This window comes from Eubalaena glacialis, chromosome 3 (genome assembly GCF_028564815.1).
Source record: "Eubalaena glacialis isolate mEubGla1 chromosome 3, mEubGla1.1.hap2.+ XY, whole genome shotgun sequence".
Classification (NCBI taxonomy): Eukaryota; Metazoa; Chordata; class Mammalia; order Artiodactyla; family Balaenidae; genus Eubalaena; species Eubalaena glacialis.
This window is the reverse complement of record NC_083718.1, coordinates 157,390,435-157,405,174: the sequence shown is the minus strand read 5'-3', so window position 1 is coordinate 157,405,174 and position 14,740 is coordinate 157,390,435. Positions and strand designations below refer to the sequence as shown.

The 14,740-nt window shown below is 47.0% G+C and overlaps 2 protein-coding genes across 5 annotated transcripts in view; one reads left to right on the top strand and one right to left on the bottom strand.

Annotated features, from left to right (window-relative positions):
* Window positions 1–9,613, top strand: part of NASP (nuclear autoantigenic sperm protein) — a 35,119-nt gene extending 25,506 nt beyond the window's left edge. For 2 of the 4 annotated variants that reach the window (XM_061184291.1, XM_061184289.1), the window contains 10 exons: window positions 101–1,087; window positions 4,722–4,801; window positions 5,201–5,286; window positions 5,400–5,473; window positions 6,314–6,502; window positions 6,623–6,789; window positions 7,187–7,243; window positions 7,332–7,409; window positions 8,081–8,209; window positions 8,707–9,613. In XM_061184291.1, the coding sequence (XP_061040274.1) occupies window positions 101–1,087; window positions 4,722–4,801; window positions 5,201–5,286; window positions 5,400–5,473; window positions 6,314–6,502; window positions 6,623–6,789; window positions 7,187–7,243; window positions 7,332–7,409; window positions 8,081–8,209; window positions 8,707–8,787 (1,928 nt within the window). In that variant the 3' untranslated portion in view covers window positions 8,788–9,613. The remainder of the gene's footprint in view (window positions 1–100; window positions 1,088–4,721; window positions 4,802–5,200; window positions 5,287–5,399; window positions 5,474–6,313; window positions 6,503–6,622; window positions 6,790–7,186; window positions 7,244–7,331; window positions 7,410–8,080; window positions 8,210–8,706) is intronic. The other 2 variants (XM_061184292.1, XM_061184290.1) reach the window with 2 other exon arrangements.
* A 772-nt stretch (window positions 9,614–10,385) lies between these two features.
* CCDC17 (coiled-coil domain containing 17) lies at window positions 10,386–14,391 on the bottom strand. The gene is given in 14 exon segments (XM_061184287.1): window positions 10,386–10,700; window positions 10,702–10,782; window positions 11,087–11,197; window positions 11,265–11,475; window positions 11,646–11,849; window positions 12,005–12,096; window positions 12,205–12,353; window positions 12,586–12,702; window positions 12,950–13,068; window positions 13,157–13,240; window positions 13,461–13,623; window positions 13,712–13,934; window positions 14,036–14,140; window positions 14,204–14,391. Coding segments are annotated over 14 exon segments (1,902 nt in total). The 5' UTR covers window positions 14,369–14,391; the 3' UTR covers window positions 10,386–10,622.
* Between the last annotated feature and the right edge of the window lie 349 nt (window positions 14,392–14,740).

Genomic DNA, 14,740 nt, shown 5'->3' with positions numbered 1-14,740 from the left:
CTGTTTGAGGGTTTAAAGGGAATGTATTTTTAATTTCCATTTATGCCTTTATCATTAAACTCGAAGACATGTTTATGCTTCATGTTCTTTAACCATGTAGAGGAAGCAAGGGAAGAGTTGAGAGAACAGGTTTATGACGCCATGGGAGAAAAAGAAGCCAAAAAAACAGAAGACAAGTCTCTGGTAAAGCCTGAAACGGATAAAGAACAGGAAACTGATATGGAGAAGGGTGGAAGAGAAGATATGGATATAAGTGAGCCTGCAGGGGAACTACAGGAAAAAATTGAATCAACTCCAGATCAGTTAACTGAAACCACTAAAGAGGGAAAAGGAACAGCAGCACCAGAAGGACTGAATGAAGCTGAAGTCACTTCTAAGAAGCCAGAACAGGAAACACCAGATGCTGAGGAAGGAAAATCAGTTTCTGGAACTGACGTCCAAGAAGAGTGCAGAGAAAAAGGAGGTCAGGGAGAAGTAATTGCGAGCATAGAGGAGAAACCAAAAGAAGCTTCAGAAGAGCAACCTGTTGTGACTCTAGAAAAGCAGGGCACTGCAGTGGAGATAGAAGCAGTCAAGCCAGTGGATGTGGGTGGGGATGAGCCAAAGGAGCAGGTAGCTGTCTCTGCAAGTGAGCCAGGAAAGGCTGTTCTTGAGCAGTTGGTAGGGCAAGAATTGCCTGCTGCTGAAGAGTCACCAGAGGTGACAGCACAGGCTGCAGAGGCCTCAGCTGCAGAAGCTGGATCAGAAGTCTCTGAGAAGCCTGGGCAGGAGGACCCAGTTCTCCCTAAGGATGGTGCAGTCAACGGACTATCAGCTGCAGGGGATCACACTCCCAGTGAACCGAAGACTGATGCAGAAGGGCGGACAGAAACAAAAGATGGCTCAGGACTAGAGGAGAAGGTCAGGGCAGAGTTGGTTCCTAGCCAGGAGGAGACTAAGCTGTCTATAGAAGAGTCTGAGGCAGCTGGAGATGGGGTTGAGACTAAGGTAGCCCAGGGGGCTACTGAGAAATCCCCTGAAGACAAAGTTAAGATAGCTGCTAATGAAGAAACACAAGACAAAGAAGAACAGATGAAAGAGGGTGAAGGTAACCGGGACATGCAAGAGCTGCAGTGGGTGGAGTACATTCTGGATTTGACTCACTAATCATGGGTAAAAGTCAGCCTTCCATTCAGGATTTTCCGTCTGCCTTTGGATTAGGAAAGGGCTAAGTGAAAATGGGGATAGTTTAAGAAGGTGGTGATAAGTTGAGCAAGTTAAAGCAAGTCTTCTTTAGCTGGCTTATAAACTAACGCTTTACTAACTGCAAAATAGGCCTTTCTGTGATATCTGAGACTTGGCTAGCTATCAGTAACTTGTACCATACTAGCCAATAAAGGTGGGTGGGAAGTGGGGTAGATAGGGAAATAGTGGGCTAGGCTGGCAGAGAATGCTGAATGGATGTTCACTTGCATGCCTCTTGATTTTTAAATTTACTATTCACTTGGTTCCTTTTTCTCTGCTTTAGGAATCAGAATTAGAGCAGTAGAATCCACTGAATTGATACACTTAAGCAGGCATGCCATTTAAATGAAGGCAGTTAACCCTTGAATGGTCTATCGCCAGAGTGGAAGAACTCTGGTAATCTTTACTTTTAGTCTTCAGTAAGTGTTTAGAGGCTTATTCACATTAGTTAAATTAGCCCCCTCCAAAGATAACAGAAAACCTAACAGTTAAGCCCTCTTGCTGCTTTCTCCCTCATTTCATGCTTGCTTTGGCTGCTAAACTGAATTTTTTGTTACTTAGAACATTATAAAGTGTGGATGCTTTATCTTATATAGTATTATTGGTCTAATTGTGATTCAGTTTCATCAAGATGTATAAGCCTCTAACTAGCAACTCCATAACTGGCACGTCTGACTTGAGTTATACTATCATTTGAGGATTCTACTGTCCATAAGATTTATCTAACGTTATTAATAACCATAGGTATATTCCAATTAATCATTATTACACATATATATTACTTATATAATTGACAGACTACTTCGAGTTCTCTTAAGTTTTAGATGTTCAAAGACCCATTGTCAATATGTGTAGCTAATTCTGGTAAACTTCCTTCTACCTATGTGCAGGTCCCCGTACTCCAGCCAGCACAGGCATGGTAACCAGAAGTGAATTGGTAAATGGTAGAACCATTGGGCTGCTTATTGGGCTTTAGGAGATATCTATGGAAAAAGCACAGAACTGAATTCCTCAATTTAAAAAAACCTCCCATGTCTTAATCTTTAATGATAATTAGCTAGAGTAGTAAAAAGCTCTGCTGGCTCTCTGAAGTTGGACTTTGAATAATAAGCTACAGTAGAGATGTCATATTTCTCCACAGTTCAAAAACTATTCAGTTGAGTCTCACAAGTAACATTGTTAGAGCTCTCTCACATACATTACTTTTGATTCCAAAATACAGTACTGTGTAGTAATTACTCCAGTTATAGTGATGAGGAGGCTGAGGCTTAGGGGTTACGTGACTTGTTTAGGGTCAAACAGTACATCATAGTACTGGAATCTGACCCTAGATCTGATTTGAATGTATTGTTCTTCCCAAGATACCTCACACTGAGGAAGGCAACTTTCATCCCTTCCCTTAACCCACCTCTTGTCAGAAATTTACGTGGTAACACTAGCCTGCAGAAATCTTAAAAGAGGTTTTCTCTTAAAACCTCCATTTCCTGCCATCTCTTGGGCTCTCTATATCCCTAAAAAAAAAAAAAAAGAGATAATAAGCCTATTCTTTTCTAATTGTCACACTAGATATGATTGGTAAGTGAACAAAATTTTAATGTTGTAGGCATAAAGCTTGGCCATGCTCAGATAGACTGTACCGGTCAATTTGTAGTGTTTCCTGACTATCCTTTGGGAATGCTAGAATAACCAGAGAATCAGCAGATTGCCTTTACTTGGCCTTTGAGAGTCATTCTTCTGGTTTGCACAACTCTCTGCCCATACTGTTTTGAAGATGCTACAAGATCAGAGAAATGGTATGTTATAAAACATTGTTTCCCTTTCTCTGAAGGATGGCATACCACAAAAAAGACTCCATTTTCAAAGAAGCTTAGAAAATATTTTAACAGATCTCTTTACTGAGGCCTTCATTGCATTCCTAGTAATATGTGGGTACAGGTTACCAGGTTGGAAAGTGTTATTTTAAAGTAATGGCTTTCTCATTAACCTAGCTCCCTCTCCACCATTCCATGAAGGTAGTGCAGATTCCTCAAGAGAAACCAATATTTTTCTCAGACCATTATAAGAATTTTAATTTAAAAATTTGATGTAAAACTCCAAATAACTAGATATTTTATGCCAAATTAGATGTCAACTTTTAGCATTTTGGTATGAGTGGAACAGATACCAGATAAATAAGAATATAGAATAACAACATTTTGTCAAATTTTCCTACAAATTGGGAAGGTAAGGCGTTTGGTTTTTTTAGTATTGTGAGAAATACAAAGATCTGCTTCACCTGTCATATATTCTGGTGGAGGATGGGCTTCATTGTCAGAATCAATAAAACCACCCATCTAGTCTAACATCAGGGAACTAATAAGTACACCACTTCGAAATTTGGGCATGGAAAGATAATGGTGTATGGTGGTGTGGGTACTTATTTATATTTCAGAAGCACCAAATTACATAGTCAACAGGAGAAAAGGGAGGCACTTGATAAAACGGGGTTTGTTTGCTGTAGAGGTTAACTATAATTAGCTTGTAACTTTAACTGGTTCTTAGAGGGCTTTAGTTTGTCCTACTTTATAGGACTTTTCTGTGCCTATTCCCATCCTGAAGCAGTATTGTTAGATAAAAGTCCTTTAACCTGACTTCATGGCTCTAAGGCCTAGTTTTTAGTTAGGAGACAATATTTGAGTTTTTCTGCTGGTGTTAAATGCTTAATGAAAGATGGCAGAGATAGGCACATTATATTCATTTCGTGAATTGTGAACCCCCCAAAGGTTCACTTGTTAATCACTTGACATTTTGAACCTTAAGTGATGTGTAGAGCTATTTATCAGCAGCCTGTCCTTAACAGGCAGTTAACTTGTGAGTGTTTGTTAATATGGTGAAATATGGTGTTGATATGGCTGGAAATTTTAACATGGTACTGCTCACTCAAATTCTGTACGTGCTAGAGCTGGCTGGAGTGTGTGGCATGCTCATTGGTGAGAGTTGGTAAGGGCTATGCTTTTCCCTCCACAGTTCTGTTGTGGGAAAGCTAGTCTCTTGAGTATTCTTGCTTTGAATGGACTGGAGTAATTTAACTTTTGGTATTTTCTTGGCCTTATTAGTATTAACTGACAATTGGCTTAAAGACCCCAGGAATACTGGCTGAGGCCTCCAACTGATTCTGGTTGAGTAGATGGGAGCTTCTAAGCCCATGAATAAAAGTCAGCTAATCTGTTTTGATCTGAACGGTCCAGGTTGACTTATAGAAGAGAAACACAGCCTGTTGATCACTGAAGCTCTGAACCATAGACACTATAAGATTATACAATCTAAGTCTGGATTAGACTTGAATTAGACTGTTAACCACTGGCTTTATTATTTACATCCAGTTCAGATGTTAACTGATTTGGCTTGGTATCTGGCCTGTCCTACCTCAGAATATAGGTTATTTGACAAATGTTTATTGGAATTTTTGACTTGTCAGATCCTTAGTATTCTCAATACTGAAGAATTTTTAATTGCAGAAACCGAGGGCTCAGAAGAGGAGGATAAAGAAAATGACAAGGCTGAAGAAACACCAAATGATTCAATTCTTGAAAACAAGGTGAATTATTTGTTCAGTATCATTGTCTACTTTCTTATTGTGGTACTTTGGTTTACTAGTGTAGGCATGATTATTATAGGTAGCTGTTTCTTGGTTAGGGATTGGGGACCCTTTATTCATGCTGGGAATAGACAGATCCATTTGAACCCAGGGGGTCCTGTCAGTTAGGACATGACCCAAGATATCACTGCTAACTATCACTGACATAAGGTGATATGGGGTAGACTTTGTAGGGGTCCATTCTGTAGGTTTAGGGAGAAAAATATGAACTTTGAATCCTATATCAGTCTCTCCCCATCCCACGCCCCCAAGCTATACTAAATTATACATTTAGATTTGTAATCAAATGTTGCCTGTCTTGTACTTCTGCCTAATACTAATGATTTGGATATACTTCAGTCTCTTCAAGAAAATGAAGAAGAGGAGATTGGGAACCTAGAGCTTGCCTGGGATATGCTGGATTTAGCAAAGATCATTTTTAAAAGGTAAAACTCTTGGTGCTTCTAGGCTTAGGTTGGGAGCTTGGTGGTTGAAAACAGAAAGCAGTTAGGGTTCGACAGATGCTATTAAGGTTTCTGACCATCTTTCCTTCTTTTAGGCAAGACACGAAAGAAGCTCAGCTTTATGCTGCACAGGCACATCTTAAACTTGGAGAAGTTAGTGTTGAATCTGGTAATACATTTTCCATTTTACTCTCTTCTCTAACACATCCCTTGCCCCTGCCTTAATCTTCCTCTAATTCCTTAAAATCCAGCTCAATTGATCATAAATTGTGGGCAATTAGCTTTAAAAGGACAGTAGGTTTTTGGGTTCTCTATGGGTCCTAGAACAACGAACAGTCTTTTAAATGGTACTCTAACTGAAAGTCTCTCAATAGGGTTGGTTCTTTTTTTCTTTTTGGCCGTATCGTGCAGCATGTGGGATCTTAGTTCCCCAGCCAGGGATTGAACCCGTGCCCCCTGCATTGGGAGTGCAGAGTTCTAACCACTGGACCGCCAGGGAAGTCCTTCTCAGTAGGGGTTTTCGTTTTTTTTTTTTTTAATTTATGGCTGTGTTGGGTCTTCCTTGCTGTGCGCGGCTTTTTCTAGTTGGGGTGAGCAGGGGCCACCCTTCGCTGCGGTGCGCGGGCTTCTCATTGTGGTGGCTTCTCTTGTTGCGGAGAAGGGCTCTAGGCGCGCGGGCTTCAGTAGTTGTGGCTCACAAGCTCTAGAGCGTGGGCTTAGTAGTTGTGGCGCACGGGCTTAGTTGCTCCATGGCATGTGGGATCTTCCCGGACCAGGGCTCAAACCTGTGTCCCCTGCATTGGCAGGCAGATTCTTAACCACTGCGCCACCAGGGAAGCACCTCAGTAGGTTTTTAAAAGTCATTTTGATGGTTTTTAGTCAAGGGTCCTGGAGATGCTACAAAGAAAAATGAAATATAAGATGGGAGCACATTCCTGCAGCATGGTCTGAAATTTTAGAAGTACTATATATTAAATGTCCATTTGCTTGCTGTTTTTCTCTTCGTTAGAGAATTACATCCAAGCTGTGGAGGAGTTCCAGGCTTGCCTAAACCTGCAGGAGCAGTACCTGGAAGCCCATGATCGGCTCCTTGCAGAGACCCACTACCAGCTGGGCTTGGCCTATGGGTACAACTCTCAGTATGATGAAGCAGTGGCACAGTTCAGCAAATCTATTGAAGTCATTGAGAAGAGAATGGGTGAGTAAGCATCAGCTGTTTCCACAGTGATTTTGATGGATCCAGTATTGACAGTTTAAAAAAAAAAAAAGGCTTCTTTAGTGTTATCTATTACTGATCACTTCAGCCTGTTCTTCCTAGCTGTACTTAATGAGCATATGAAGGAGGCCGAAGGATCACCTACTGAATATGAGAAAGAAATTGAGGAGCTGAAGGAGCTGCTACCTGAAATTAGAGAGAAGATAGAAGATGCAAAGGAGTCCCAGCATAGTGGGAATGTAGCTGAATTGGCTCTGAAAGCAACTCTGGTTCGTTTGGTTTCCTTTTAAAGTTTTGATAATAGTATATTCGATATTGTTGAAGGTCCTTTATCATGGTATTAGCGTGCCATTTGCTTAGGAATCTTACTTACGACTTGGTTTCCAGGGAGTTGGAGGTCAGAGGGAATGTGAGAACTCATATACTGTTCCTCTCAAATAGTAAATATTAATGCTTAAGACAATATGCTCTGGAGCCAGACTGTGTGGGTTTGAATTCTGTCTCACCTACTTACTATGTGTGACCACGGGTATGAGTAGAGGAGGTGAGTGATGTTGCTACTATATGGTGGCCACTAGTATTTGAGGTCTTAAACAGTTGCTTGTAGGTGGGTGACCTGGTGGGCTCTATCCTGGGACCCACTTGGGTTTGTCATCTCTCACACAGGTGGAGAGCTCTACTTCAGGTTTCACTCCTAGTGGAGGAGGCTCTTCAGTCTCCATGGTGGGTATTCAGGTGGTTTTTGTCACTTAATATTAGACCTCAGTGTTTGTCTAGGAGTACATTGCTAACAAAGGTTTCTTATTGCCAGATCGCCTGTAGAAAGCCAGCAGATGGTGCTTCCTCATCAAATTGTGTGACTGATATTTCTCACCTTGTCAGAAAGAAGGTAAATCTATATGTGGTCATTTCTTTTCTGTCTTCTTCTCACTCTGCATTTTTTTTTCCCTCCAATGACACATGAGGACTACCTTTTCTATAAACACCCCTCATACTAGGTGCAATAAGACATTCGTTTTGCAAAAACGGGTGAGGATTTGAATGAAGATCGGTCTTGAGTCTTCTAGCAAAACTTTCCTGGTTTTTAACGCAAGGGCTATCAGGAAAGGTGATGAGGAGGACTGGTCAGATCAGCCCATCTTGGGAAGCTGGCAGGTTTACAGTAGTCATTCAGCAGCAGATCTCTTGATACTTAAACTTGTGTGAGTCTGCCTTCTGCCTGTTGCAGTAATTTTTTTCTCTTGTGGAAGAGCCTGAACTCTTGCTTTGTTTCCTGACTCAAATGTAGGAATTCAAATTTGTGGGTTGGTTACTGTTCAGATCTATTCCTCATCCCCACCCCACTCTTCCATTAGAGAGGCTGACTTGGTATGTTTGGGCAGACCAATCTATTTCTGCAGAGGACAGGTTGTGGCTAGGGAGACCCTTAGAGCCATGAATCCTGGTGTTGGGATCTTTGCACCATAGGGAAGAGGGGGGCGTTAAGGAATTGTTTTACAGTTGTCCTTTTGAAAACATTAAGCACACTTGTGAAGCCTTCACAATTAATTATATCTTTAGAGAAAACCAGAGGAAGAGAGCCCCCGGAAAGATGATGCAAAGAAAGCCAAACAAGAGCCGGAGGTGAATGGAGGCAGTGGGGATGCTGTCTCCAGTGGAACTGAAGTTTCGGAAAACATGGAGGAGGAGGTGGGCAGTTAAGCAGGGTTTGGACACTTGCCTCATTTCCCCTTGTTGTCAGGGCGTGGGGAAGCCAGTCCTGCTAAGTGCATGTTCCCCAACTTGAGCCTGTTTGGATTACTTGAGTGCAACCCTCATAAAAACAGTGAGGTCATACAGGAAACAGTTTGGTTACAAAATATAGGGCGTCTCATTGACAAATGGAACCTATATACATACCACCGGTCCCACTCTAATGAATGTATGAGAAGACACTTAATTGGCAAGACCATTCAGTCTTTTTTTGCTCCTCTTTCTAACATATGAACACTGGCTCTGTCAGCCCTATTACAGAGAATTTAGGAAATGGCCTTATACCTTGTGGTCATTGCCCTTTTAGTGTAGAGAGCGAAGCAAAATTTAAGGGACCTGTGTTTATTTCCTCTGACTGAGGCCTGCTCAGTTGTGTAAGAAAGAATGGCTTAAAGTAGGGTCACTTATGCCCAGGCTCCCTGTTTATCTTCCAGGCTGAGAATCAGGCTGAAAGCCAGGCAGCAGTGGAGGGGACAGTGGAGGCTGGAGCTACAGTTGAAAGCACTGCATGTTAAGAGAGGGAGCAGAGCCTTCCTCCCAATGGAAAGTGTTTTTGTATATAATGTATTTTTTCACTTTTGGGGGATTCTTTTTGTATAACTTCAATAAAGATTGTAAGCAAAGGTTGAGGCTTTGATGATTTTTTTTTTTTTCCTTAAATATTGGCTAAATGTGTGCCTTGGAGCACTCCGGGTTTTATATGGTGGCCAAAGGTTTTTGTGGGTTTTTGTTTCCTCCTCTGTACCGATCTCTGTGTTGGAAGTTCTAAACCAGATTCCTGTCTGTCTAATGTGGAGGTGATGAAATCAAGTGTGGCTGTAGGCCCTTACCTTCCAATGGTGCTATATTTTTTCCATCATAAATTCTCTGAACCCAGCTGTCTTGCGAAGTTTGAATGGTGCTCTCCCTGGACAGGGGCTATAAAAGACGTGGTGAAGATCTTGCTCTTTGGTGCTGATAACTGTTTGATGGACTTTGACTGTGAACTGATAACAGCTTCTAATTCTAAGCCAGGCCTTAGGTGGCACCTGTCTTACCCACCTCGTCTCCAACTGGGGCCATAATCCTGTCCTGGAAAAAAGAACTGAAGAAAACTTGGGGCTGGGGAGCGGGGAGTGATCCTTGAGGAAACTGGTGTGCTAATTGTAGAAAATTGAGCTTTCTGGTTTGAAAGTGACTAAAGGAGTGACTGACTGATGGACACTCTGGATGTGGTTGGAAGAAAGAATCTGTGGGGAGAACTGGCTGGTTGAGTTATATTTGTTATAACAGAAAATATCAACAGTTGGAATTGTTACTTGTCCACAGTTTTGACTTCTTAAATAAAGATGCTAAAAAGCTCTTGGTCTCTGGACTTGTGTTTAAAAATCTTAGAGTGGGATCCTGGGCTGCCTGGAGCGTTTCAGTGGGACGTGGGGTTGAAAGGTGGATAATGGCTCAGCAATTCTGGCTGCCCAGTGTAAGGGTGCTGGTGCTTAGGGCACTGTTACTAAAGCCATCCCATTGGGCCCTCACTGATGTCCAGGGTGCAGGGCTAGTGGGAGACCCGTGACTCGGCTGCCTCTGACCTGACTTAAGAAATTGCTATACACCAGGCAGTATTTGGATCTGAATTCCAAACAGTGCCTGCCCTCTACTACCTAAGGGGTTTAGTAATTCCAGCATTCACAGCGCTACTTTGCTGCACTGTACAGACAGCAGGTTAGACCCTGCAGTTTGAATATCCAATGTTGGAGGTGGAGGGAGCTCTTGACTACCAGGCCTTTGACCTTTGGCTGACACTGGGGTCTGGGGCCACGCCCAATATAACAATTCAGGTTTCACTTGTGACCATCTCCCCTGCTGCCAACTTGGGAGGAACATGACTGGGTTGTCTTTCTCTAAGTATATACGGCTACAGGAGCTCCCTGTTTCATGGTGAGCTTGAGAACCTGGAAGGCTTCCTGGACGATGTCCTGAAGAAGCTTGGATTTGGATAAAGAAGTGGGCGGTAAGATGCTTTAGCAAAAAAAACAGGTAGGAATGAGTTCATCAAGTTCCTTTAGCTGGATGAAAGACTGTCTCCAAGTCACCTTTCAGAGAATTTTCTTATATGCCAGGCAATACTGTAAATACCTGACATCTGTTTAATCCTCACATCAATCTTTTTTACAAAAGGATAAGAAAGGCCAAGTACTTGTGGAAGATGGTAGAGCTGTGATTGGAGCTCACGTTATGTGTTCACATCTGTATTTGCTTCCAGACCCTCTGTCAGAACACGGAGTAGTAAAGCTGCAGATGGGAGAACAGGCCTCAGTCTAGGCCCCAGTCCTGTGCCTGTGAAGCTACTCATACGCCCATTCTTCTGGACTCAGAAAGCCAGTGGGGGTGGGTCAAAGCTGTGCTGAGGGCCCAAACCCTCCTCTCTGTGCTTGACTCTGCTGCTGGTGGGGGTCTTCAGGAGGAGGGGGGTCAACAAAGCCAGCTGTTGGGGCCAGGGAGCTGGCCTCCAGTGAAGATGAGTTGGGCACCTGTGGAACAAGGAGAAGGTAGATCCTTAGCAAAAGGTTTATGTAGAGGTTAACAGCACAGGTTCTGGCGTCAGACCACCTTAGAGTCAACTGCTTACTGTGAACCAAGTTAACCTCCTTGTGCTCTGATTTTCTTATTTGTTTACACAGTAGTACATACCTAATAGGATATGTGAGGGTCACATGAGTTAATCCACAGAAAACATTTAGTAGTGGGTTGGCACATACATAGTGGTCAACAAATGCTGGTTATTAACCACATCAGCCACACCTGTGGGGTCCCCAGCTATAGTTGGGCCCTCACCAGAGGTGGGTACTGGTACTCGTGGGCACTTGCTGGATTGATCTCTGCCAGTGTCTGGACATCTGCATCTCTTGCATTCACCAGCCGCAGAAAGAGCTCGGCCTGACCTACCTGGGAAGAGGTGAAATGGTACTGCATCTGAACCGTGGAGGACCCAGTCCCCATCCTCCACACTCACCTGGGGAATCCCATTCAGCTGCCCAAGGCTAAGGCTGGGGTCCAGAGGAAGGGTCCGAAGTGGGAGACGCCAACGACCACTTAGCACCCTCTGATCCCGGTCAAATAACACCAGTGAGGCCCAGGCTTTTGCCTGTGGTGCCTTAGCCCATGCCAGCCCCTGCCAGGCCTGCAGCTCACAGACCAAGGATACTGATGGTGAGGGTCGTAGTCTAGAGCAACCAAAAACAGGTGTCAGGAGCCAGAAGTGGCTCTGCTCCCTTCCTAGGACTTGACCCTCAGGGCCAGTGGCCCTGTATACAGATGAGAAAATGTAGCAGAATGAGGGACAAGCCTCAATTGCGGCAAAAAGCACCAACATCATAAATCCCCACCTACTGACCTGGGTATAGGCTGCCTGCTGGCAAGGATGGCACAGTTGCCCATGGGCCCAGGAGCTGGAGGTGGGGGCAAGCAAAGGGCTGGGGGCAACGCTGTGGTCCCTCCTGTATCCTGTCCATCTCGGGCCAAGCCAGTCATTAGTTGCACCCAAATCCAAGAAGCCTCAAGGCCCCGCAGGAAGTCATAGAAAATGACAAGGCCAGCCCTAGGAAACACAGGCCTCAAGTGCACACACACCCAAGTCCTCTCACCCTCCCAACCCCCAGCCAGTCCCCCCACCCTAGCTGGCCCTAGTGGGTCTTCTTAACCAGCAGTGGTGACCAAGTCACAGAGGATGTCAAAGGAGGGAGCAGGCCTCACCCAGGGTCGTAGGGTGCAGGGCCCAGAACGTCAGTTGTGGGCAGGAGGAAGTGTGGATCCAGGCCCAGGTTCCTGGTCATGGTTCCAGAAAGCTGCGACTGCAGGGGAAGAGTCAATTCCTCCAGATAGCCTCCTAGGTGTTCTATGCTCCCCCAACTGCACAGAGCAGAACTGCCCCATCCCAACCCCTGGGTCCTCACAGCCTTTTCGGCGCCACCCAAGAATAGGATGCCTGTGGAGTGTGGAAGCGGCGGCAGCGGGGGAGCCACTGGAGGCGGGAGCCTTGGGGGATCTTCCCTCCTTCTCAGGCGTGGGCTGGGATTGACCACAAGTCTCGGCTCCCCGTGCCCTAGGTGCAGGGGAAGAGTAGGGCGCCCTTGAGCAGGACGCGGCAAGTAACTGGGCTGAGGTACCCCTCCCCCAAGAGCCAAACCCATACAGACACCTGGAGATAGGCATGGACACGGACTGATGGGGCTCAGACACAGGTCTTATTCCCCGTGCATGGTGCCTCTAACCCCTTCCTCTGAGCCTGGCCTGCTGGGGAGGGCTAGGCGGGGTGGAATTGGGTGCTCACTGACCCCAGGGCACCCGGCCTGCACCCCTCTGCGTCTGCAAAGCCAGGATTTCTGCCTCCAGGCGCCGATTTTCAGCCTCCACTGCTAGAAGCTCCTTGAATGCGGCACCTGCCTGTCTTCCTGCGATTGAACAAGTCTGACCTGTCGCCTCTGACAGCTGGTGACCAGCTGCTCTGAGCAGCTCTCCAGCCTTAGGACTCTCTGGACAAGGCTGGACTAGTCGGCTAACATTCCAGGCACCCCCACAAAGACAGGTGTTCTACCTCGGGTTTTTGCTCAAGTGGTTCCCAAGCCAAAGACTTCCTCCCTCATCGCCCTTTTCTCTCCCCAGGGCTAAGGTCCTCCTGGCTGGCCCCCTCATGTTCACCCCTGCGGGTCCGCGACCGCCGAAGCTCCAGAGCTGACGCCTCCACTTGTAACTGCCATATCCAGCCCAGAACGCCGGTGTCCCGGCCCCCGCCTCGAATGTAGGCCTCACGCAGGGCCCTAGGGAGTAGGGGACAAGAAGGCAGAAGCGTTTTTCCCGGATCGATCAGCGCTTTGCCCCGTGCCCGCCTCGGGGCCCGGATCTTACCCGATCTCCGCAGCCAGAGTCCCTGGGTTTGCCTGTAGCACTGGACCACAGAGTTCTGCCTCTCTTAAGGCGTTCAGCCGGGTCCTGGGGTGAAGGACGGCCGGCGCGGGGGCGGAATCAAGAACCTAGACCCAGGGCCTCCGGCAGAGCCGCCCTTTCCCGACCTCACTCGCGCGGCCTTCCAGCCGCGACCGGGTGCATACCTCGCGCGTCCAGCCGGGCCAGGCCCCGCCCCCCCGCTCCGGCCCCGCCCCCCCGCCAGCCGGTGACTCGGAGCTCCCGGGATCCGGCTCGTCGGCCTCACCCGGGGTTGGCCTGTAGCTGCTGAACGTGCGCCCCTAACTCCTCTAGAGCACCCCGCGTTCGCCCGGCCTCTGCCCGGAGTTCTCGAAGCTCCCGCTCCAGGCTGAATATGCGTGATTTCCCGTCCCGGGTCCAAGCCAAACCTTGGAGGTGCCGGCTCAGTTCTGAGGGGGTAAGAGATCAAATCAGAACGGGTCGGGCGACCTCAAGCCAAGGGGGAGGGTGGGCCCTAGTCCCCCTCTTTTCCCTTACCCTCGCCGCGTCGCTCGAGGGCACAGCTCTGTGCCTTGGTCTCTGCCAAGCGCCTTGCGCGAGTCCGGTGCAGCGCCCGCAGCCGCTCGCCGGGGCTCCCAGCAGCCTCGTAGTTGGGACCCTGAGTCGGTGCCTCTGACCGCCTCCAGGGCCCCTGTGACCCGCTGGGGACCTCTGTTATGCTGGGTCGCATTTCCTGCAGGTACAGCCGCAGCCGCTGCACCTGGAGGTAACAGTAACCCGCGATCTCTATGTTGCGATAATCTGACCCACGTGTGATCTATAGGTTTGGGGGGGATGCTCAGTGGGGAAATCCAGGTGTACCTCATCTGTTAGCCTCTTCAGAGCCGATTTGCTGGCCTCCTGGTCTGGGAGGCCCTGGTGTTCTTGTGGCACAACCTGGGTACAGGGTGTGGGGTGAGGAATCCTCTGAGAGTTGCAATCACTTCAGTACCCTCTCATGGCCATGGAGGAGGCCCTTACCCTGGGTACCCGTGGTTCAGTGGCTATTGGGGGCTGTTCTCCAACTGTCAGCTCCCGGGGCTGACGGCCAATGCAGAAGCGCTGAGTGTGGGTGGCCAGCAGGGCCCAGGAACGGAAAACCATGTCACAGGACCCACAGGGCAGGAGCCCTGGCTCCCTGGAGTGGGAGGCCATGGGATGGGACTCCTTTCCTGATACCAGCCAAGACCTGCAGAAGACAAGACAGAGGGGCAGAGGAAAGGGAAAGGAGGATGAAACAGCCAAAGGCAGAGAGGAAAGGCCAGGTTTGCCGGGTCAAGTTTATGTTTGGGGAGGAGCTAAAGCTCCCTGGGCAACAACCTCAGGTCTGGGCAGGTCTGGAGAGTGAGCGGGAAGGCTTGGTCACCTTAGGGAGGAGCCCCTGGCTTGAAAAAGATGTCATAAAATCTGTTCCACCTCATTGCATGAGTATGGGCAAGTCTCTAACACCACACCTTGGTTTTCTTGCCTATATTAATAAAGGGGAGCAAAGAGCTGCCTCCTAAACTAGCTGAGCCCATATCACAT